General features: G+C 50.8%; 2 protein-coding genes across 5 annotated transcripts in view; one reads left to right on the top strand and one right to left on the bottom strand.

The window, feature by feature from the left end:
* Positions 1–16,405, bottom strand: part of ARL3 (ARF like GTPase 3) — a 30,509-nt gene extending 14,104 nt beyond the window's left edge. Inside the window, exons 1-4 of the mRNA XM_069019906.1 lie at positions 16,321–16,405; positions 5,967–6,110; positions 4,728–4,844; positions 587–637 (exon numbers count right to left, since the gene is read on the bottom strand). Coding sequence (XP_068876007.1) covers positions 587–637; positions 4,728–4,844; positions 5,967–6,110; positions 16,321–16,323 — 315 coding nt within the window. The 5' untranslated portion in view covers positions 16,324–16,405. The remainder of the gene's footprint in view (positions 1–586; positions 638–4,727; positions 4,845–5,966; positions 6,111–16,320) is intronic.
* A 139-nt stretch (positions 16,406–16,544) lies between these two features.
* Positions 16,545–23,651, top strand: SFXN2 (sideroflexin 2). Of its 4 annotated transcripts, none has more exons than XM_069019908.1 (12): positions 16,545–16,574; positions 17,711–17,883; positions 18,189–18,359; positions 19,261–19,359; positions 19,512–19,587; positions 19,665–19,750; positions 20,429–20,489; positions 20,561–20,627; positions 21,147–21,196; positions 21,476–21,525; positions 21,765–21,812; positions 22,205–23,651. In XM_069019908.1, exons 2-12 carry the CDS (start codon positions 17,723–17,725, stop codon positions 22,302–22,304), a joined length of 969 nt encoding a protein of 322 aa, XP_068876009.1. In that variant the 5' UTR covers positions 16,545–16,574; positions 17,711–17,722; the 3' UTR covers positions 22,305–23,651. The 4 variants fall into 4 exon arrangements, with proteins under 4 accessions (XP_068876009.1, XP_068876008.1, XP_068876010.1 ...); XM_069019907.1 differs by lacking the exon at positions 16,545–16,574 and adding an exon at positions 16,585–16,671; XM_069019909.1 differs by lacking the exon at positions 16,545–16,574 and adding an exon at positions 16,686–16,782.
* Positions 23,652–24,291: the final 640 nt, after the last annotated feature.

The raw sequence follows: 24,291 nt of genomic DNA on the forward strand, positions 1-24,291 counted from the left end.
TCAGGCAGAACAGAAGGCTTTAATCTACATTTCTGTGGGGTAAACCTATTGCTAGCTATTTTGGGACACTATCACTTTCTCAATTTTACAAAACAAAGTTTAAAAGTCCTATTTTTGTTCCAACCTAAAACAAAAAAAGTTACAAAACAGCAAAACTTTGCAAAATGGAAATCTTATTTTCTGGCCAGTCCTAGTTCGAAAGTTCTTAGCTTTTTTTCAATTCCATCCAAAAGACAATCAAGTCAATATGATTTCCATTTCAGCTTTGTAAATAAGAAAATAGGATTCCTCAGGGTCTTGGTTTGGCAAGGTTTAAAGGACTTAGAGAAGTTTGTGCTTTCAGTATTAGGCTCCATTTGCTATTATTGTATAACTTTAATGAACACTGTTCTATTTAAACAGAATTAGGCTACCTATTTTCCTTGTTTCACGTCTACCAAAATAATCTGTATTGATGTTGAAAGGCAAGTCTCTTGAAATGCAAATTTCCTTCATAAACAACAAAATCCTCTTCCTAACTTTTGTGAGCAAGGGGCACTCAGAAGCACTGAGTTACTTCAAAGGAAGCTGGGCACAAGTAACTTACCTGACCCGTTTCTTCAAACCTCTTCCTATCTGCACTGTCAATGACATAGATCTGAAAAAAGAAATTACAGGAAAAGTTACTCTTCCCAGAAAACTCTCTTCCACAGTAGCATGTGCTTAAGTGAGCTGAACCTACTAATTATGCTTTTGAGCACAAAGATCCTTGCTGTTATTTGCAGCAAATGTTGACAAAACTTCATGATGCTCTGAAAGGAGACGAACCACCTCTTTTAAAGCTGGGGGAGTGGACAGCCATGTGGGTAGAATCAGAAAGGAGCTGGCAGCAGTGCTGGGGATGCTGTCACCATCTCCATAGCATGTATTATCTGAAAAGAACAGGAGACTGCTGGTATTGTTTCAAATGACCAGCTTACAAGCTGAAGCTGAGCATAGGAGGGCAAAACCCGGGGAGCCAGACACAGCCTTTCACCCCAGCAAAGTGTACAAACATCAGCCTGGTGTGACTGTGCCATGCTGCCCTCTAGCATCACCTCCTCAATAAGCCACCAGGGCACACAATGGCACTCAGGGGACACATGAATGTGTTGGGGACATTGAGTTCATCTCCATCAGGCAATCCTACTGCAGCCTCCTGGAGAGGGTGGTTGGGCATGAGGGCTGGATTCAGCCTGCAAGACTCCATCTTCAGCTGCCATCTAAAAAAAACAGGGAATCTCAGTATAATACGCAGGGAAGAATAGACTGGTATCCCTTCTTCACTGCTTGATACATGAAGGTTTTTGAAGAAGGATGCTGGGACAGCAGACAGGGACAGGACTGGTGACAAACACTGAGCATTTTGCTTCCAGTCACTGCCATTCCCCATCAGTAGTGATTGAAGCTGCTAGCATGGCATCTGCATGCTCTTTGGTGGCTTACAGGGAGCAAGTGTCAGCCTGGTTTTCAGGGAATAGATGAGCACAGCACCCCGCCATCAAGATAAATGGTATCCTTGCAGGCAGTCTCAGCATAAGACTCCATGCTTCCAGCATAATTTCAACCAAATAGTAGGGGGAGGGAAGATCTCTAGCAGCAATATCTATTAAACTATAGGCACTCCCTTAATGAGCAGCATTTGAGTTGTTTGAAATGGGACCAAACACGCAGCAGGAGAATCTGTATGCCAGGCCTGAGGAAGTAACCCAGCAACCTCCCAGCCACTCTGCAGATCACTTGGGGGCTGATGTGCACTGACAGAGGCTGGGGGACACGCGGCAGGGCTGGACACAGCTGCGCGGGGATGCGTCAGCAGAGCACGCACCCGGTGCCATGTGATGGGGACCAGCCCAGTGGGCACAGCGTGACACACAGGCCTCTCCCTGCAATGTGATCCCAAGCACGTGCACTAATACTGCATCAGATACAAACGTCCTCCCTGCCCCTACCAAGCATCCACTCCTGTGCATTTGGGGTAGGAAACACAGACCAAAAGAAAGGAAGAAGCTCCAGGGCTGACAGCTGTGTTCTGGGGAAAGGCTGGACTGTCATCTGTCCTCCCTCAGGACATCCCAGCGGAAGTCCACAAATTGTGAATGCAATGGTCGAGTGCTACTTGTGAACTGAAAGGCAGCACCTTCCATATTACGGTGCTTGTCTAACTGGAAAGGAACAGCTCTGGGTCCCAACCAGCCGGGCTTTCTCCTGCACTGCTCATTCCTCGCTAGGGAGCTGTTTTGCAAGATGAGAACTAGAGACAGCAGTGCTTGGGGCAAAAGCCACAAAAGCACAGCACAGAGAAAGTAAAGTATGTGCCGAGTGCCTACTTCCAAACCAGCAAGCACTATGCCAAATAGCTGCAGGTGCCTGTCTGAATATGCAATCAGCCAGATATCCACACCTTATTTGCCTGCGTTAAGCTTCCAAATATCACAGGTGTGTGATGCAAGACCAAGCTCTCATTCAAAGGCACCTGCATGGATTTGAATTTGTAATTACTTCCTGCTTTTTAATACTCTTTAGAGGGTCCTTTCTGTTTTATGCAACACTGTTTAGGAGAAGAGAGAAGCAGGGGGTCCTGGGAACTGTAGTGTATCTCATCTCCAACTTCCTTCTATGGCCAAGGCCACACAAGAGCCTGTTTTTGGCTGTGGTGCTTGGTAACATAGTTTGCCAATTTGAACACCATGTTGGAGAATGGAGATTTGAGAAAGAAATTCCTGTAAAGCTGGGTACCTCCTTTGAGAAGCAAGCCAAAACACAACCTGGAGTAAATGGGTTGGGCAGAAATTGTAAGTGGTGGGACTAGATGAAGAAATAGCATGAGGGATAAGTTGGCTCAATTTACAAATGCACAATCTGCACCAGGTTTGTCAGAGGGTAAAATTACTGGCTAAAACAGGGGTGAGGACTGGCAGAAGACAGCAATCCATCAGTATATACATGATCCCAGTTTTGGCGTGTATGGAAAGAGCAAAGCACTGCCCCAATATGCCAACATCTCCCTCTTTGGGACTGGGTGTCAGCATGAAGCAGCTAGGGGAACTCAAGTCCATCTGTGCACCAGTTATTTCTCTGAATTCACGCTGCCACTTCCCCCAAACTGATTCTGCTTCTATCCACCATTTTCTTACTCATATGAAAAGAAGGGGATTCTCCGTACATTGCTTTAACTAAGGTGAGAGGGGCAGGGAAAACAACTGCTTTCATCTCCTTCAGTCTTCAAATTCACCTTTATTTCTGCACCTCCCATGCAGCACACTCTGGGAAGGGTAGAAGCCCACAGGCTCATTGCCTTTGCCAGCAGAGTCTTCCAGATACTGTTTTGTGGTTGCAGAGCCTCTGCAGCCTGAGCACCTGCCACAGCAGGCAGAGATCCCAGCGCTGCTGCTTTGCAGCGCTGACTTTGATCTGCACACTTACTGCCTCCCCACCACACACAGTGCCAGAGCTTGGGCTCAGTGGACACAGTCACCTCACAGCCATGCCACGTCTCTGTCTTCAGTGGCCACAGAGGAGCACAATCTGTGTCCTGCTCATTTCTCAAACCCAAATCTTACCCCATGGAAAATCTCACAGTTCCTCTTTGCAAAGCAATCAACTGGGTTTAAGCAGTGGTGGCTGCCCTCGAACTTTAGATTCCAAATTAAGGCTCAAAAAGGACGATTAGCAAAAGAGAGTACCAAGGGTTTATTAGTCACATTTAAATAACAGCTTCATTTGGACCATGCTTTCTAGGCCTGCAGGCACAGCCAGGCCTCTCAGCAACTGGACACGAGCCTTGGTGTAGAGATTCCTGTTCCTAGTTGCACTGATCCTTCCATGCAAGTGCACTGAAGCTCCTGACACATTACTGAGTATGTGTGTGACAGGAGGGAGGAATGGCATCTTTCTGAGAGAGCTTCCCACTTTCCCATGGGAGCCTGCAGACCTTGGCTTTTCTCTGTTCCCACAGGCAATACTGCTTGGGGCAGGGAGAGGCCTGCAGCCCCCGTCTGCCTTCATTCTGGCATATGTGGCTGCATGCTAGAGGTGATCTTTGAAACTAGCCAAGACAGCACCTGGAGGATCCCAGGGCAATGTGCTCTGGCATGGAAAAACAAAGGTCCTGCACTGTAAATATAATTGTGGTCATCTGTACCTAATTGTAAGGTAATTACAGCTAAGTTGTCAAAACCATTAAAAGACAGCCTTATGATTAAAGGAGCAAAAGAAAAGAGGTCTCTGTGTCCCTCAGTCAGAAGCTTTCTTATCTGATGCCAGACATAGCATTTAATTGTTATGCCTCAGTTTCCCCACCTATAAAACAAGGGCACCATACTGACCTACCTCTACACATGATGCTTAAGTCACTAATGCCCATGACAGGCCCTCAGAGTCTCCAGTGAAAGGAGCTATAGATGGGTAAAGTACAAGTTATTAATGTTCTTTCATTTGAAAGAGACTGAGATGAGAGGAAAGGAACTGGCTATAAACAGCACCATCCTGTGAAAGTAAAAACATGCAACTGAATGATTTCTGCAAACATAACTGTATTTTTCTTACTGCACCCAACCAACCTTGCCATTTAGCCCAGAATAACTCCTGTTACAATGGCAATGGTGTTGCTGAGGGCTGGGACATTACATTACTTGTTTCTGAATTTCTGGCTGAGACCTTGGAAAGCCATTGCATGAACACAGCATTCAACTGCAGCCAATACTCACAAGGATATCAGTGTTTTCAAAATAGTTCCTCCAGTATGGTCTGATCTTCCTCTGTCCGCCTATGTCCCATACGTTCAGCTTGAAGCCTTGAGACTGTACACTTTTGATGTTGAAGCCCTGGAAAGAGCAGAAACAAAGCCACATAGAGCATAAACCTGAGTGACTGGAGCATGTTCATAGCCAGACATTAACACCTTATATATCCCATGCCTGCAACGTGCAGTGAGATGGGCTGGGTAGCCTCAAAGATGGATCAGCTGTGGGAGAGGCACCAGCGAAAGCAGCTGCCAAACCATCAGTTTGTCAGTGTTCTTGGGTCAAAGGTTGATGCTGTCATGGCTATGGAGACATATGATGCAGTTAGTGCCCTGAGAGGGCTCAGCAGGGTGGGTGCAGGAAGAGGTGGGAGAGCTACAGATAAGGAGAAAACAAGGGCACTGTGAGAAGCAGGATTGAGCTTGTGAAAGCTGAGTAGACAGTCACAACTAATATGAAGCCAGAGGTCTCAGCTCAATTCGACACGACACAGCTAATGCTCGGCTTAAAAGAGCAACAGCTGCACATCTGAAGGGTCCATTTCATCAATTAGAGCACCAACTGAAAGTGCATTCAAGTAGAAAAACAGGATGTGGCATGGGCTGGCAACGTGCTGCCACACCACCCAGGGGACCAAGGCTTGGAATTAGGGTGCCAGGGCTAGGAGCTTTGGGAGGCAGCTACAGGGTGGGGGGAAGCATCTCCCATAGCTCTCTAGCAACCTCCTCTGGAGCAATGCTGCAGTGCTTCTGATGGGAGACATCCCTCTCCTCAACCCCAAAGCTCAACAAAAGGGCATGAGATATTAGGAAGGGAGCACTGTATATGCAGGACCCTTGGAGCTGGTTAGGTGAAAGATGCAAAGAGACAAGGGCTTGCCCAGTGCTGCAGCATCCACTCTACGTGTCCCCTGTTTGGCAAGGACAACAGGAACAAAGTCTCATCCATGCAACCCTAGCATGACCCAAAAGCCTTTTGCAGAACTCCACAGCACTCATCCACGTTTGCACTACCTGACCGATCAGGCCTGAAGCTCTCTGGCTCCTTCATGAAGCCTCCTCTTAGGCAGAAAAGACACAAATTTAATGGTGCACCAGGCTCCAGTTGCTCCCTTTTTTACTGACAGACTCCGATGAATCACTAGTGTATAAGGTGGCAGGTGGGACCACAATAACTGCCTCAAGAAGGAAAGGCCTTCCTCACCTGTGTTGGTGTGATGTGGCTGATGTCCTCTGATGCCAGCTGTTTCAGGAGTGTGGTCTTGCCTGCATTATCCAGTCCCAAGAGGAGGATTCTCACCTCCTGGTCTGGGGTGCTTTTTAGTTTGCGCAGGATTGACAGTAAACCCTAAATCCACAAGAGAGATCAGAGCTGTTATTTCCCCACCCCAACTCTCGCCCCCCACTATGTCAAGCTCTCCTCCCTTGAAATGGATTCTGTCTGGTGGTGGGTCCCAAGACACCTGAATACCTTTCTGCAGTCCCTATTCCCATTTCATTTCCTACTCCTCCCTTTGCCCCTATTTTCTTCCATCTCAGAGCATCAACAAGGTCTCAGACAGCACAAATGTCATGCAGCAGGGTGCCCCGCTGGCTACACTGCTCTTGTCACACAGCTGTTTGGCATTCCCTGTGCCAGAGAGACAGTGCCTATGCATACCCTGTGCAGAAGCTGCAGACCAAGTCCTTGCAAGCTCTTCATTACCTTTATCAGAGGGAAAAACCCATGAATTTGATCTGCCTCCTAGTTAACTGCAGGTTACTATGTACCTGACATGGTTCTTTTCACAGCAACTCCCTGGTCATCTCAAACCCCGTTTATCTGTCTAAAACATGCTGGACCCATGGGGCACGTGCAGTTCTGATTCTCAGGATGTAGCACTTAACAACTATCTCAGATCACCACACATCCTCGCTAAGAAAAGCACAGTGGATTCCAGTCATTAGCCAGGCTCAGCTCTCTGAGCTGACAGTATCACTCAGGATTAGGAAACAGAATATGCAGGTCAGCTCATTTACAACCACGCACCTTACAGCAGCACACCCAAGCTTCTGTCAGTGCCACCAGTCAGAGACCAGCACCTCTGTAAAATGGCTGGAAAAATATTCTGGATCCTGGCACATAACCAAGAGATGCAAATCACCCGACTTCCATCTGCCTTTCACTGCCCAGCCCACCCCGCAGGAGAGGGGCTGTTGCAGCCAAGGGCACAGGAGCAGGCTGTGACACCAGGAATGCCTGGGTGTCTTTGGGCACACTGCCACGCTGCTCTGCAGTCCCTGCATGTTAGGGATCCCTCATCAAAGCCCAAGCAGCACACAGCACTCTGAGACCCTGCCTGCGGACACAGGTGCTCTTGCTACTAATTTGCCTGAGAAAATATAGGAAAGAAATACATCTGCAGCCCCTTCTGGAGCCCTCAGCATTCCTGTTCCATCTCTCCCAGACAATTCCCTTTGTTGAGGCCCACTAAGACCCAGAACCAGGAAGAAAGTTCAAATATCAGCAGAAACCTGAGCCCATGGGGCCCATATCTCAAGCCTTTTTGTTCTCCCAACTGCAAAATGGAGACAATGCTTCTTGTCGACCTGCAAGGGTGTAATCAGTTAAATATCTTGAAGTGCTATGTTGCTATGAGGAACTAAATCCTCTAAATATTCCTGCCGAGAGCCAAGGACTATTTGAGCCTTAAAGGTTGCTCCCGATCCCCTCCAGATCGCAGCAATCAGAAACTTGTCCTCAGGATAAAGAGCTGCACGTCGCAGTACAACTGTCTGCAACGCATCCCCTGTCTCCAGCAGTGTCCTTCTGCCCACTCCAGGAGAGCCCAGCCTCAGCCACTCGGCAAACGCTGCTTCCAACTGCTCACCTCACTGCTCGCAGGTGGGAGTGCTTTGGAAAGGACACAGCACTACAGGTCGTGATGCTAAAGCTTTCAGTAACGCTCAGAGATTCAAAGCCATGTGACATCCAATTCACCCCTGTAAGCCTTTTAGATTTCAGAGTAATTTATTTGGTTTCTGTAATACCACTGCTCAAAATACATGTGTAATGTGTAAGAAACAGGGAGAAGAGAAGGAACTTAGTAAAAAAGGGTTTGAAAGACATCTGTAGAAAGCTGCAGGATTGCCACTGTTGCTGTGCTTTTAAAAAGCACTGAGGAAAGCTGAGGTTCAAAAATTCAGAGCTTGTGCAAGGAACAGCAAAACTGCAGTCTTACTGACTAATAAGCAGGCTCAAGGTATCACCTATTTCATAGGTGATATTCCTTCCTTTCTAGGGAAACACTGAATTTCCCATTCTTACGGGCCTGACCCAAAGCCAGTGTACATCAGCCAAAGCACTACTGCCAACTTTGGAGAGCTCTGAATCAGGCCCTACTATTTCATAGGTGATATGCAAGTAAAAAACTAGGAATCCAGACCCTGCTCAAGAGCTGTTAATTAGCAATGGGCTACGCTTGATAGAGGGTGCCACAGCTGCCCAGTACAGGCACAGGCACAGTAAATCCCCAAACAGCTTTTAGCTGAAGTGTACAGGCCTGTAACACCATGTGCTGGGCCCTGAGGGCCAGATGCTCACAGCTGGCTCTCACCCATGGGCCCATGGCTAATGAATTTGAAGGGTTGTGTTCAGTGCAGCCAGTCACTGCAAGCCCTGCCAGCCCAATAGTTCATTTCCCTGGCCACAGTGCCCAACCCATGTTCTGCCCCAGTGATGGTCTGCACTTCCACACGTCCGAGGGAAGAGAAAAGGAACAGCAGCAAAAATATCTCTAATGGTTACTTGTTTATATGCATGTCCTAAGTGCCCTTGACATCATTAAAAAGCACAAGTTTTAACTGCATGACTAGCAACACATTTTCTTTTCACCTGCCATCAAATTTACAGTTGTGTTTGTTGGCTTGTAAATCTGTGGATTTCAGCTCAGTGTGGACAGACTCCACAGGAGCAGGAACTCTAAAATTCACACATTCTCCTTCCTTTCTAGGGAAACACTGAATTTCCCATTCTTATGGGCCTGACCCAAAGCCAATGTACATCAGCCAAAGCACAACTGCCGACTTTGGAGAGCTCTGAATCAGGCCCTATTATTTTAGTTTATTGCTCACAGTTAAAAAAAGAAGCTGTTGAAATGCTAATCCTATTCACAGCACCACTTGCTAAGAGCAGAGCAGTGTATCCCAGAGCAGATCAGGATTAGGTGCCTTTATATTTCAGAATTCAACTCCAAAATACTGAGCGCAAAGAAATGTATTACAAAGTATTGCTTATCTACCACGGAGCAATTCTCAAGGGTCGGGAAGAGGAACAGTTGTAAATGTTAATAGAGCTTCTCCCATTGTAGATGGATGCTATTTCTGGGCTAGTATGACAGCCTATGAGAAAACGATCAGCATCGTTCCATATTCTACTCAAGTGACACTGCTGCATGGCTGATCACAGGATTATCTGGGGTAGCCAATAGAAGAGAAGATATATATAGAAATAAAAGTATTCTCTAAGGTATAAAGTAAGCTGATTTAAAAGGCTGGAAGACAAGCAAGCCAACATAGAGAAGTGGACTTTATTTCAGTAGCTGCCGGCACAGGTTACATGGTCTGTATATACAACTTAAATCAAGAGCCAAATAATAGTATTGGTTCCTATGACTGTTACTATTTTGTAAATCGTGTTTAAAATGTGAATCCAGCATTCTCCCTGTAGTTAGCAAAGATTTAAAACTAAGGAAGGCCATGCTCAGATGGGTTTATCATTTTTTTCTTTTTAATTTTTTTAATTGGTCTTATGAGCACACTGGCTAGGAAGACAGAAGGCATTTCCTGACAGCTTAGTAGACTGGAAAAAATAACTCAGCAGAGTTCCCTGCTGCATGCCACCACTATGTGGGACAAGCAGCCCCTGTTGCACACACACTGATGGACAAGCACTCCTCTGCTGGCAAACACAATGCTGAAACTAACAAGCTGAGGAGAGTCTGAAAGCAATGCCTTGTCATTGATGGGAGATGTCAGGTAAAAGCCATGAAATGAGAAGATCTGGTGCAAAGGAGATGCACAGAAGCAACAGAGGAGGAGCACATTTTTGAAGCAGGGCAGGTAACAAATGTCTCGTGCTGGGACTTAGCCAGTAGTGAGAAGGGAGGATTCCCAGGATGCCTGCATGGCAGCCAGGCCAGTGGCACTCGCTCACTGGAGTGTCCAGGGTGAGAAGCAGGACAAGTCTCGAGCAGGCCAGGGTAGATGTGAGCTGGCTGAGGAGCTGCAGAGATGCCTCACAGGAGTGTAAGGGCAGCATGTCAGCTGCACAAAACTAAGCAGACTGCGGCATCTGTAACAGAGAAGGGAACTGCAGATGCTGCTCAGATAATGAGCAGCACAGCATGGCAGCGTGTGCAGCCTTTGGAGAAGGGCAGCCAGACAGAGCAACTCAAGGCTGGGCACAGTCAGCCAGCAACCGCTTCTTAGTCACCTCTGGGTTAAGCAAACTATGTCTTATATCAGATTGGCTTGTTTAAAAACATCTTTGTCCTTGGTGGAGAGGGTTTTCTTTACAAGCACCATGAGGAGACAGACTGATGGGGTCAGCAATGAGGAGACTGCATTTTCCAGACAGTGAGCGGGGACATACAGTAAGAAAAAGAGACTCCTGACAATTATTATGAAATCAGAGTGGGGCATTAAATTCGGCGAGGCAACTAAATGGGCAAAAGCACTCATAAACACATCAAGCATGAAAGCAAAGCTAACCATCTTATTAGCATCCTTCAGAAAACAGGGATGTGTGGTTTTATGAAAGTATATCATTCCTAGGTTTAAAATACCCACCAAATTATCAAAGGACTTTCAATTATAGCTGCATGCAGTAATCCTATTCTCTCTCTCTCAAAAAAAAATCAGACATATATAAAAATACAGTGACATTTATAGTCCTATCTAAGGGTTTTGTGGGTTTATTCAGCTTTAAATCCATGCTGCATATGGATCTTTTGAACTAGTTGATGCATGTAACTACATCCTGTACCACAGAAGCCACTGAAAGGAAGATTCACTTTATAGGCCAAAGCAAAAATTGGTTTGGGACAAACAGAGCATTGAGATAATCTGTTTAAATATTGTATCAGATTGGCAATATAAAGCCATAATGGAAAGAACAATTTTCCCTTGTACTGAGGGCTGGATACAGGGGCATGGATAAAAAGCGTGGCCCACAAGCTGCTGCAGAGCACAGTTGATTCTTATTAGGAAAGAGAAGTAAATGTATTCTGTTTAACTTTATTAGCCACAAGGTTCAGATAATGAATTTAAAATAAAACCACCCTCAGTCACTACCAATTGCTTATCTACTAGATGTGGATATTTAGGTAGAATCAAATCACTTCACCAAGATGCAATACAGCCACAAAGCTCAGCAGCTCAGCCTGCCATTACGACCACGTCCCCCCATCTCTACACCCCTGCAGAGACACCATCTTCCCCACTGCTGAAATCACAAGTAGCTTGTCTTTATCCTCAATACTCAGCCTAACACATTTGCCATTGAGGTGACAGCACCTGTCTCCCCACAGCTCCCCAGCAATGCTGAGCTCGATTCTCAAACTTCTGTGCCTTTCCTACAACCGTGGGAGAAACTTCACAAAATATCCATAAAACCAGCCCATGATTCTTCTGCTAATTCCTTCTCTGCCACACCTACAGTCCTTGATGAGGTTTAGGCAGCAAACATGTCAAGTTCAAACCTGTCTTGGATTCTCCTTATTCGTATCAGTTGGCTATCTCTCACCCCAGAGAGACCATATTTCCATGGCATGGGAGCACCTCCATGCTGTGCCAGCACAGCACCTAGCACAGCTTTGGGCACTAATTTATTTACTTTTAATTAAGCAGTATGGTAGCAGTTCACAATTTTTAAAGAGTAAGTTGAAGACAGAGGGTACACATGACGATTTCAGAAAGTCACACAGGAGAAGCTGACACAGGAAAGGACAAGGGGCTTAGTTGAGCCAAATATCCTGCCTTGCGCAGTGGATATATGAGGCTACATTTGTCATCCAGGGTGCAATCCTGCACACACAGAGCTGGAGGAGGGGAGTCCTTCCTGACAACTGCACTGATTAGCTGGTGCCCTGAAGAATGACGTCTGATTACCTTTATCTTCGGCTGCAGAACTGCAAATGTCACTAATGGTCATAAAATCATCCAGTCTTTTTCAAAATACAACCGAAGTAAATTAATCTATTGAGCACAGTTTATTCAATACTTCTTACTCTGGCAAAACTCCCAAAAAATCATTTGCTTGCTGCATGTCTCCACCATATGGTGTCATTCAATGCAGACTTTCTTTCCTGCATTGAAATCCAAAATTTAATGGAGTCGAGTCACCTACAGAGTTTTTCCAGCTCAAACCTACTAATATAGTTTTCTGTCAAAGAGGTCACACAGCACTTTCCAGTTTGATACACAAACCAATACCAGCATGAATCCTCTTTTCATAATTAAAATCAAACTCCTCTGGTTTCAGCAGGTTTGAAGGAAGTATTTTGCCCTGTGCAGAGAAGAGCCAATGCCCAGCACTGGACAATGTCAGCAGTCTCTGTATGGTTTCAGAACTTCAAAGTCTTGGCCAGTGACTGGTATACTCTCCTATCTGCAGGTGGTTTCTCGTATCAATCCCGCAGCAATCAGTAATATAAACCAAAAAACATGACATTGAACTGTACTGAAACCTAAAGTAGTGAGACACTTATAACCCTTGAAAGCGTGTTTTTTTGGGGTTTTTTTATGGGACCATTTTAAATAGAGCCTTACTGCCAGGGAACAAGGGACAAAAGAAAGAATTTCTGGGTATGAGGTACACCTAGAGCAGGCAAGACATAGATGCTGGTTTTCCTAGAAACATGAGCTCAGGACTAGAAGAAAGATGCCTACGTATATAGCTATGCTGGTATTTTATCCTCTCCACCAGATGTGCCTAATGTCAGCTAGACACTCTGTGACTCAGTTTCCTCAACTGTAAAACGGGGCCACACTTTGACAAATCTGGTTTTGACACAATGATGTCATCTTCAATCAATGCTTTTAGAAAAACACTGGCCATCCTCTGGCCCCAGCATCTATGGATAGCATACCATCTCTCTTGGTAAAGATTGTTATTACAGTGACGAGAAAGCCACAAGCTCTGCTTCACAGAGCATTTCCTAAACTTTGGAAAGCAGCATATCCTTTCATGTAGCAGCCTCCCTTCGCCCTTGCCATGTGCCCACTGCAGATGCTGCTTAATGGTGCCAAAGACTTCAGCACTACACATCTCTCATGCTTTGCAGTTTTATGGCTCATCCTTCCCTCCATGCTCCAACTATGACCTTCCAGCACCCCTGCCCCACAGCTGTGAGAAATGCTGGTATGCTCTGCAGAAGGAGACACTTCCCCTCTGTACTTACTCACTTGGATGAACACTGAAATAATTTAAACCTCAGCATTAACCCTCTTATCACTGGAGTTGGAGCAAGCAGTCGTTGAGGGGAGTTTAAGCACTTCCCAGCGCAATCAGGATATGGCAGGAACGGGCAGCTACCACAGCTCAGATGACAAGCAGTAAATTGTTACATGAAGCTGTCTGGATCATTTCTGACTGCTGACCCACACCCCCAGGCTGCCATAGCTGCTGTGGGTATATTTGCTGCTGTTTCAGAGTTTCTACCACAAATGATTATTCTGATTTAGTGAAAAGTTGAGAATCTAGAGAGAGAGTGCATCGCTCTCCAATCCCCTGCCCAGTCCAGCCAGCCCACCAGGCAACCCAAAGTGCCACCCACCCTGCCTGAGAGGCTACAATTCAAAAAACAACTCCAAGAAATGGAAAATAGACAAAGAGGCAGTAAAATGTTGTATCAAATAACACGAAAAATGGAGAACACCCAGTCCACCCTCTCCGCACACAAAGTGCCTGCGTAAGAGCAGCCAGATCCCAGACTACACCAGTTTATCAGGACATCATAAGGCAGAAGAGCAGATTTGGCAGCTGCAGGCCAAATGTGTCCCACAAAGCACTGCACTGCTGGAGGCAGCTGCCCTCATCTTTACAGCAGATGTCCATCCTGTGATGGCTTTGGTGCCTGGTGTGACATGTCCCATCACCAACTCATCTAAAACAGAGCAGATCCCACAGGCCTTATCTCAATCTCTTTCTATGTGGCCCAACAGGTAGGGATGCAGCCAGAATTAACCCAGTGAAGATGAGAAGCTGCCTTTGGTGCTCTTGCTTACACCTCTTCCCATGCATTAATCCCTCCAGGTGCATGAATCCAGCTTGTGTCCAGAGGGCTCCTGGACAAAACAAAGCTTTGCCCTTGGGAAAGCGCCTTTCTCATTGCTATTTCCTTCTGCTTGTGCTCTCTCTTCATGCAGCATTCTCAGGGGTGGCTCCACATCCACGGCAGCTCACTCTCACCACCCCTCACCCATAGTTCCAACCCCTCCTTCCAGTCCTCCTTGCACTTTACCAGCATCCCACTTGTCCCACCCCAACTACTCTGGCATCTAAACCCAAATTGCTTCCAACACCTGGATGACTCTGGTCCATCATCCGATGCTTCCTTCAACCTCAATTCAGATTGCACCATCTCACCTGTCTCCTAGCATTGCCTTTCACCCAAGACCCCAGTTTCTTCCTTCAATCCACACTGCTACCTCTCAAACAATTCATTTATCTCCTCCAACACGTCTTTTCTCCCTGGGATCTTTCTTTCTCTCATCAGCATCAAAACTCCACTTCCAGTCTTTCCCACAGTTTATTCTCATTTCTTCTTTTCGACCCAGACTGCCCCTCATCTCGCCAGCCCGTGGCAGAAAACCCCAGAGCACACAACATCCCAGCAAACTATCCTAGCCAGCCAAGCACTGACTGGGTTTTCCCAGTGACTCACCAGACTGTCCATCCCACCCAACTGGCAGTTTCCTTTCAGTCCCTGAGCACTTTGTCTCAATCCTGGCCATCTCTGAACACCCAACCCCTTCATCCAGGCTCTCTCTGCCATGACTGAACTCCCCTTCTAAGGCTGTGTATCAAAAACCAGCCCTTCCACCTCAGCAAGCTCTCTTCTAGCTCCCTCAATTCCTATAGCCAGGATCAAGTCCCAGGGTGGCCTCCTCCCACCTCGGCTGGGTTGTCCAGTGTCCCTTTAGAGTCGCAACGGCTCCCAGACTCTTCACAGTCAATCTCTGAACACTGCCTTCCATCCTTGCAAGACTCTTCCATTGCTTCTTCCCTCCTCAGGCCACTGCCATCCTGCTCCCCAGCCCTCCCAAGCACCCACTCCTCCATCACACCTTCCACACCCTGACTGAATCAACTCCAGGCACACTGATTCCATTCTAACAAAGACCCCCTCGTAGCATCCTCAAGCCTCTCAGCCTCTGCCTAGACCCAATACACAGAATCACAAAATCAATTAGATTGGAAAAGACCTCTGAGATCATCAAGTCCAACCTATGACCAAACACCACCATGTCAACTAGAGCACGGCACCAAGGGCCTCGTCCAGTCTTTCCAATCTTTCCCTAAACACCTCTGGGGATGGTGACTCCACCACTTCCCTGGGCAGTTCTTTACAACATCTAATCACCCTTTCTGTGAAGAAGTTCTTCCTAATGTCCAATCTGAGCCTCCCCTAGCACAGCTTGAGGCTATTTCCTCCTGTCTGGTCACTTGGGTCACTTCTGCCTGGGAGAAGAGGCTGATCCTCACCTGTCTACAACCTCCTTTCAGGTAGCTGGAGAGTGATAAGGCAACCCCTGAGTTTCTTCTTCTTCGGACTAAACACTCCCAGCTCCCTCAGCCACTCCTCACAGGACTTGTGCACCAGGCCCTTCCACCAGTTCTGTTGCCTTTTTTTGGGACTCAACCCCCTTTTTTGTGTCCCCCATAACATCTGTGTCCTGCCAGGGCCCCAACCTTACACAGTTCTCATCCCTCTGTATGGGTGCCTCCAACCTGCACAGCCCCAGGCCCCCACACCTGATTGGACACCCCAGGTGGGCACTCACACCCCAGGCCCGCCAGACTCCCTGGGTGGGAGACTCATCACAGCATGGGTCAGGCTGCAGGGCACCACAGCCAATCATCTGGTCCAACCTCCTGCTCAGGCAGGGTCACCCTTGAGCACATGGCACAGGATCGTGTCCAAATGGCTCTGGAATATCTCCAGTGAGGGAGACTCCACAAACTTTCTGGGCAATCTGTTCCAGTGCGTAGTCACTCGCACAGCAAATTCCCCGTATTCAGGTGGAACTTCCTGCGCATCAGTTTCTGCCCGTTACCTCCTGTCCTACTGCCAGAGAGCACCGAGCAGAGCCTGGCTCCGTCCTCTGGGTTCCATCGCCTTGGCACCCCCCCTCATGGCCCGAGGCCTGCCCGTGCCTGCCATAAGCCCGGCCGGGCCCGACAGACCCTCCGGCCCCCATCACCCCACGCTCCGCGGGGGGATCATCCGCAACCTCAGGCACTCCCTGGCCCCGCTCGCCCCCGCCCCGGCCCCGCTCGCCCCCGCCCCGCTCACCATCCTCGGCGCGGCCCGGGGTTACCATGGGCAACTGCGTCACACCCGCCCCGCGCGCCGACGTGCCCGCGCCGGGGGGAGGAGCCAGCGGCGGCCCCGCCCCCAGCCGGGCATGCGCACGAGGCGGCCCTGCCGGGGGCGGTGGGCGCGGCCGCTCGGGGCTCTGTGATTGGCTGAGGGCGGCCACGCCCCGGGGCGCGGGGGCGGGTGAGGGACACGTGGGCGGGAGGCGGGAGAGGGGCCCGGCAGCGCAGGTGGGACACGTGGGGACGCGACGGGACGGGCAGGGCTGGGCCGGGGGTGCGCCGGGCTGTGCCGAGCCGACATAAGCCGTGCCGAGCCGTGCCGGAGGTGTGCTGGGGCTGTACCACGCCGGGCCGAGCCTGGGCTGTGCTGAACTGAGCCTGGGCTGTGCTGAGCTGTGCTGTGCCTTCCAGAGAAGGGCAAGGAAATTGGTGAAGGGTCTGGAGCTCAAGTCTTATGAGGAGTGGCTGAGGGAGCTGGGCGTGTTTAAGAGTGTTTAACCTGGAGAAAAGGCTCAGGGGGACCTTATTGCTGTCTACAACTACCTTTGAAACGAGGTTGTAGCTAGGTGGGAGTGGGCTGCTTCTCCCAGGCAACCAGCGACAGGACGAGAGGATATAGTCTGAAGCTGTGCCAGGGGAGGTTCAGGTTGGACGTTAGTAAGAATTTCTTTACCAAAGGGGTGATTAGACATTGGAAAGGACTGCCGAGGGAGGTGGTGGAGTCACAATCGCTGGAGGTGTTTAAGGAAAGACTGAACATGGCACTTGCTGCCGTGCTGTAGTTGACATGGTGATGTTTGGTCATAGGTTGGACTCAGATGATCTCAGAAGCCTAACACATTCTGTGATTCTGTGCTGTGCAACAGTGGGCATGTGGTGCAGCACCCCAGGGAGCACACAGGGCAATGCCGTGGCAGTGCAGAGCAGCATTAAACGGATGTGCATGATGGTGCCGTGGGGGACACAGCACAGTGTGGGGGTGCTGTGCTCTGCACACACGGGGGTTGCAGTGCAGTGCCCCTGTGGGAGTGCCTGGAGGGCAGCCTTGTGGAGGGGTGAGCTGGGCCCTACAGTGCTGTGCAGCACCATCCCACCCCAAGGAGGGGGTGCCAGGTGCTGCGGGGTGCAGCACAAGGGGGGGACTGCAGGGAAGAAGGGTGAGGAGCAGCCTCACTGCAGTGTTCTGCTGACAGCAGGAGTGCAGGGGCCTCCTGGGCTTAGGGCTGCTGAAAGTCCAGTTGTCCTGTTAAACATAAACCTGCCATGGCTCTCACCCAGTTGACTGCTCCTGTGGCCGTGGCAGGCCTGCACTCAATGAGCAAGCAAGGCAGGATCCTACTGAGTGACTTTTTCCCCCTGCCCAGACTCAGGGCAAAATGGCCACCATCCCCATTGGCTTCAACATCGACTCCCCACGCTGGGACCAGAGCACGTTCGTGGGGCGCCTGAAGCATTTCCTCAACATCACCGACCCTCGGACAGTGCTGGTGTCGGAGGAGGAGCTGGACCGGGCCAAGGCCCTGGTGGAGGGCTGCAGGTGAGGGGCAGGGGTGCAGCTGGGGCAAGTGCCATGCCTGTGTTCATGGCCATTCCAACCACTGTGCAGTATTGCAGGGGGATGGAGGCAGTCATTCCCAAGCAGGTACACTGTGATGTAACATCTTTTGGAGGTAGTTTTGTGGGGGGTTCCCAGGCTTATCCCAGGAGCCTCAAGCTGTGACATGCATCCTCCTCAGGAGATGTTTCCCCTGCCTTTCATGTGGTGCCCAGCGCTCTGTGCTTCGGCAGTGCCAGGTGCTGGCGGGTCTGTGCAGCTTCCCCTGATGGGCTTTGGGCTTGCAGGGCCGGGGTGGTGCCGCCAGGAAGCAGCCAGGAACAGCTGCTCTATGCCAAGAAGCTGTACGACTCAGCCTTCCACCCTGACAGCGGTGAGAAGATGAACTTCATTGGGAGGATGTCCTTCCAGGTGCCGGGGGGCATGGCCATCACTGGCTGCATGCTCCAGTTCTATCGGTGAGCTCCTGGGTACACCACATTAGGGACACAGCCCTGACAGCCCCCAGCCCCTCTCGAGGTCGCCAGTGGCCAGAACATGGCCAGTCTGCCTCCTCTGGGGCTGGGTGCTGCCCAAGGCATGCCCATGGCTGCTGTGCTTGGCTGTGTCCTGTGGTCAAGTCCCATGTCTCTGGACTCTGTCCCCAGCACCCAGCTTGTAGTAGAAGCATCACAGATTCCCGTGGTCCCTGGCATGGTTGGGGATGGTCTCACCTCACCCTGACCTCTTCCCAGAGCCCCTGTAATGATTAATACAACCAAATCCTACTTGGCTCCTGCTCTTGGTCTGTGGCTCATAGCAGTCTTTGGAACTGAGGATCAAATGTGCCCCCAGGCCAGGCTGCTTCATCCCCAGCCCCTGATGACACCTCCCTGCATTTCCCTTCTCCACCCTCCTGCATCCCAGAGCTTGCTCAGACCCACATCTCCCTGTGTCCCTTCCTGCCCCACATCAGTGTCCCTGAGACGCCAGTAGAAACCCAGGCACCCTCATCCCCTAGAGCCGTTTCTGTCTCCATGTGTTCCCTCCTTGCTGCTTGCTTTGACAAAGGCTTATCTCAGCCCAGCAGAGGATGGTTGCCACCCTGCTGAGAGCTGTGTCTCCCACCCCTGCCCAAGTGTCTTGCAGGACTGGGTACCCCCCTTCCTATGCTCCCCAGGGCAAACAGAACTGCTGGGATCACTTCCCAGCTCTGCCACTGGTTTGTGACTTTGCCACAGTTCCTCAGCTTCCCTTTGGAGACACCATGATGAGTGGATTGCAGGCATCTTGGCTGTCTCCCTGCCAAGCCTGGCAATGGGCACAGGCCTGGCGTCCCTGACAGTCCTTGGGTGCTCTCCTGGTCCCTTCCCTCCACAGGACGGTGCCTGCCGTGGTTTTCTGGCAGTGGGTGAACCAGTCATTTAATGCCTTTGTCAACTACACCAACCGCAACGCTGCCTCCCCCATCTCTCTGAGGTGAGCGGGCCCCACAGGATGGAGTGTGTCTATTTGATGCACCCCTGGATGCCCTGTAAAGACTCCTTATGCCGTGTTTTGGGCACAGAAGGAACAGGGCTGAGTCAGAGTTGGTGTTTCTGTTCTCTCCCTTCTTTGAAATCACTGTCCAGGCAAATTGGGGTGGCTTATGTCACAGCCACCGGTGCAGCCCTGGCCACTGCAGTGGGACTCAACCTCTACACCAAGGTATGCCAGGCCAGGGCCAGGTGGGGCAGCTGGGCACATCCTGCTCTCTCATGCTGATGCCAGCCTGTTTCCTGCAGCGAGCTCCCCCCTTGCTGGCCCGCTGGGTCCCCTTTGCAGCTGTGGCTGCTGCCAACTGTGTCAATATCCCCATGATGCGGCAACAGTAAGTGTCACACGTGGCCTGGGCGCTTGAGGGACCCAGGTCCCTCCAAATGCAAGCTGGTGGCAGCCGGGCTCCTGGGCTGCTTGGGCTCCCTGCCTTGGATTCCCATCCTGGGAGCTGGAGGGAGGTGAACTGGGCTCTGTGCATTTGCAATGCTGTGCCTGTGGTGGAGGATGCTGGGTGGGATGGCTCAGCCTCTACCTGGAGCAGGAGGGGATTTTTGGCTGAGGATAGCTGCTCTGGGATCTGTGCTGGAAGATCCCTCAGACCCAAAGGTCTCCTGCATGTCATGGGAGAGGCCCAGTCCACGATATCCTGGTGCTGGAACACCCCAGGTTCGGTCCTTGTGTCTGCTGCTCGGGATCCCCCACGAGTCACGGCACAAGGAGCTGGGGTGCTCTGTGAGGGAATGTCCCCTGGCTCAGCTGAGTGTCCCAAGCAGTGTCTGTCCCTAGCACGGCCAGATTCTGCTGGCAGCTGTGCCCTGAAGATGGCAGCATCGGCTGAGCTGGGGACCGTAGTGCCCCGGGGTGGTGGAGCCCCGTGCCATGGGGGCATCCGGGGATGCTGCGCCAGCACAGCACAGAGGACTCCCCTGGCACCCCGTCACCCCGTTGTTGTGTCCTCATGCTTTCCCGGCCATCCTGTCCTCCGCTCACGGCTGCCTGTCCCCTTCAGGGAGATCATCAACGGGATCACAGTGACGGATGAGAACAACAATGAGCTTGGCCGCTCCAGGGTGAGTCTGGGGATGGGGATGTGGGTTGGGGCATGTCTCTGCTGGGGCTCACCTACTGCTTTTGCTTGCAGAGGGCGGCAGTGAAGGGCATCGCACAGGTTGTGCTCTCCAGGATCACCATGGCAGCACCGGGCATGAGTGAGTGGGGGGCAGGAGGGTGCACAACTGAACTCCCCTGCTTCAGTTTCCCTCATGAAGAAGAGTGAGGGTGTCCCTGCATCCCAGATGGCATTTGCTCTCCTCATCCTGCCATTCCCATCAGAGGCCCCCAAGCCCCCAGCCCCTTTGTGCCAAACCACAACCCGGGACACAGGGGGTGCTCCTATGGCAGTTTGGCCCCTCAAGGATGCATCTCGTGCTCTCTGGCCCCAGCTCCTCATCCTGCAGTCTGGCATCCCTTCTGCTCCTGAGACACTTGAAATGCTGTAAACCCAGCAGGAGAGATGGGAGCATGAGGAGCACAGACTATGCTGCCTGGATGATGGATGTTTGGGGGTCTTGTGTCAGGTCCCTGGTGTCAGCAAACACCCAGTGGCCCCCAGCACAACTAGCTGCTGCCATGGCCTCCACATGGATGGTCCTGCTGGGACAGCCCTGCAGGCTGGCTAGAGGATAGCTGTTCTGGCATCTGGGCTGACCTTTGCTCTCTGTACCTAGTTATTTTGCCCATTGTCATGGAGCGACTGGAGAAATTCACCTTCATGCAGGTGAGTACATGTTTCTCCTGCCAGTGGGTTCTGTGGTGCCCCAGCCCTGCTTGCCAGCTGCTGGTATGCTGGGGATCAAATGGGGAGTTGCAGAGCCCGGCTTGCTTTGCTCCCTACTTGAGTCACTGAAGGGACATGGAGAGGCTATGGGAGGGTGGCAGGATTTGGTGCACACCAGAGGTGTTGGGCATTCAGTGCTATTGAGGGGAGAAGTCTTCCCACACTGTTACTGGGTCTTCTGGTGAGGCCAGGGACTCATTCCTGGCTCTTCTCTTGCAGCGGATCCGGGTTCTCCATGGGCCTCTGCAGGTGCTGCTCTGTGGGGGCTTGTAAGTATCTCACTGCTCAATTGCCTGTGAGTGCCTGGAGTATGGCTCCAAAGAGATGCTTGAAAAAATACCCCTTTCCCAGAAGGGATTGCAAAGCTGCTTACATTTCAGCTTGGGCTTTCCTCAGTTATTGGGAGTCATGGGGTGTGAGCAGCACCTCTTGGGCTGAAACCCCTGTGGCTGGAGAGCAAACAGGCTGCGATCCCAAGACTAATGCTCTGCTCTTCTCTGTCCCACAGCCTCCTCTTCATGGTGCCAGCAGCCTGTGCCCTCTTCCCACAGCAATGGTACCTGTTCCACTGCTTCTTCCTCCTTCATGGGATCTCAGGAGCCTTCCTCCTCCCCTAGTTCTTCTCAGCCCATCCCAGGAGAAGCATGATGGGCACCCACCCTTCAACCCGAGGCAGCGCCTGCCTGTACATGCTGGTGCCCAGGGCAGCAGGAGAGCATGTGCCTCCCCTGCTCTGTGAGCTCTGTGCTGGGAGTATCAGGACAGCCAGCTCCATGGGCAGCTCTCTGCCTTCCAGCCCTGGGAGGGAAGGGTTGTGGGTCTTGCCATGAGCCTGCAAGATCCCAGGGACTGCAGATGACCTCAAATAGCAATAGGGAGGGAGGGTGGCTTGACTGGTGGTTGGGGAGGAGAATCATGGCTCTCAGTGTGTATCCTCTCTCCCCACAGCTCTCTTGCACTGGCTGACCTTGAGCTGGAGCTGCGTGACAGTATTGTGGCCAAGCACGGGGACAAAGTACCATATGTCTATTTTAACAAAGGACTGTGAATGGAGACTACCTCAGGAGCCATTGCACCCCTCTGGCCTCCTGCCACCACCAATCCCATGTCCCCTGAGCAGGGTCAGAGGCACAGTCCAGCCTAGGACAGTCCAGCTCAGATCTGCTCCCCCACCCAACACATTCTCTGCAGCCTTCTTCCACTGTAGAATCAGGATCTGACTCTCCATGTCCAGCTTGCAGCACTTTGGCTTGTCCTGAGCCACCCCTGCCTGCTGCTGGCCACGTCCCAGCCTTCCCGTGTCCCTCTTGCCCTGAGGGATGCCTGCGCTTCCTGTGCCTTCCTTTGGCCCTGCGCAGGAGGATCTGCCCAGCCTGTCTGGGCCTCATTGGTTTGGCCCCATGAGGCATGAGGCTCTCTCCCTTGGGGCTCAGAGCACAGTTCTACCTCCAAAAGCAGGTATCCTGCCATGGTACCAGCAACCAAACCACATTCCTGCCTTAAACCACCACAGTAGCTTCTTCCCAAGAGCTAGATCATGTCTTGGCATGCGTGAAGGGACCTGTACCGTGAGAGTGACCATCCCAAAGTCCAGAGGCCAATGCTTGGACTGTGCCTTCCTTGCTCTCAGGTTCAGGTTCTATTCACTCTGTGATTGCCACAACCCAGGAAGAAATAGCCAATTGTTTTAAGCTCTAATTTTTTCATTCCTCTGAGCACAAGAGGCAGCTGTCACCCTTGTCCTATATCTCCGGTCCCCACATAGAACCATGAAACGGCAGCTTTACAGGACAATTGTCTCTGTGCCCCTTTTGATGTGGGGAAGACATAGAAATCACAGAACTGTTAGGGTTGGAAGGACCTCTGGAGGTCATCTATTCCAGACCCCCTGCCAAGGCAGGGTCACTAGAGCAGGTTACACAGGAACGTATCCAGGTGAATTTTGAGTATCTCCAGACAGGGAGACTCCACAACCCGCCTGGGTAGCCTGTTCCAGTGCTTTGCCACCCTCAATGTAAAGAATTTCTTCCTCATGTTGAGGTGGAACTTCTTGTGGCTTAGTTTATGGCCATTGCTCCTTGTCCTATCGCTGGGCACCACTGAAAAGAGGCTGGCACTGTCTTCTTGGCACCTGCCTCTGAGACATTTATGTGCATTGATGAGATCCCTCTCAGTCTTCTTTTCTCCAGACTGAACAGGCCTGGCTGCCACAGTCTCTCCTCATAAGACATGCTCCAAATCCCTCATCATCTTTTTGGCCCTCCACTGAACCCTCTCCAGTAGATTCTCTCTTTATTGTCACAGAGCTGTCAAGGCATTAACTCAGGCTCTGAATAGCAGCACTGCAAACGACAGAGGAAGGTTGAAAAATAAATGTGGTGATTTTTAAAAACCAGCTTTGGGGTTGTGCTTCTGGCTGATCTCTGTGTGTCTGGTTCTCTGGGTTGGGCTGCTATGTGGATCTCGTGCTTGCCTTGGAAGGGAAAGGTGTGGGCTTTGTGACTGACCAATCATCAGGGTGAGGGTGAGCAAAGGGGCCAGGAGAAGGAGGAAGAGTGTAAGGGATGGCATGAGCTCTGAAACCCTCGGGCATTCAATAGTAGCCTCCCTCAAGAGGTTCGTGGGGCTGCAGAGTCCCAGGGCAAGTGACAAAAGGTGATTGTGCTGTGCTCACAGTGACACTCATCCTCTTGTGGGCCCCCGGAGGATGACACTGGGTGACCCTTCCTACACCCATGGGTGCTGTTTATCTTCATGGCCAGGCAGAGTTTCATGATGCTGTCTTGGGTCTGCCATGAGGCCTCTTCCACTCCAAAGAAGACCAGCTTGAGTGTGCTGCAGCCTAGTTTTTGGGAGAGAAAGGAGCCCAAGTCCTGGACTAAAGCCGCTGCTTTCAATCAGCTGCATCCAGGCTCTCTGCTTGCTGATGAACATCCCTTGGTGAGACAAATGTGCCTCTAAAAAGCCACGTGATGTGGCTGCTCCGAGAGGGCCATGGCCCAGTGGATGATCCCTGCTCCTCCCTCCAGACAGGG

This window comes from Aphelocoma coerulescens, chromosome 6, assembly GCF_041296385.1.
Source record: "Aphelocoma coerulescens isolate FSJ_1873_10779 chromosome 6, UR_Acoe_1.0, whole genome shotgun sequence".
NCBI lineage: Eukaryota > Metazoa > Chordata > Aves > Passeriformes > Corvidae > Aphelocoma > Aphelocoma coerulescens.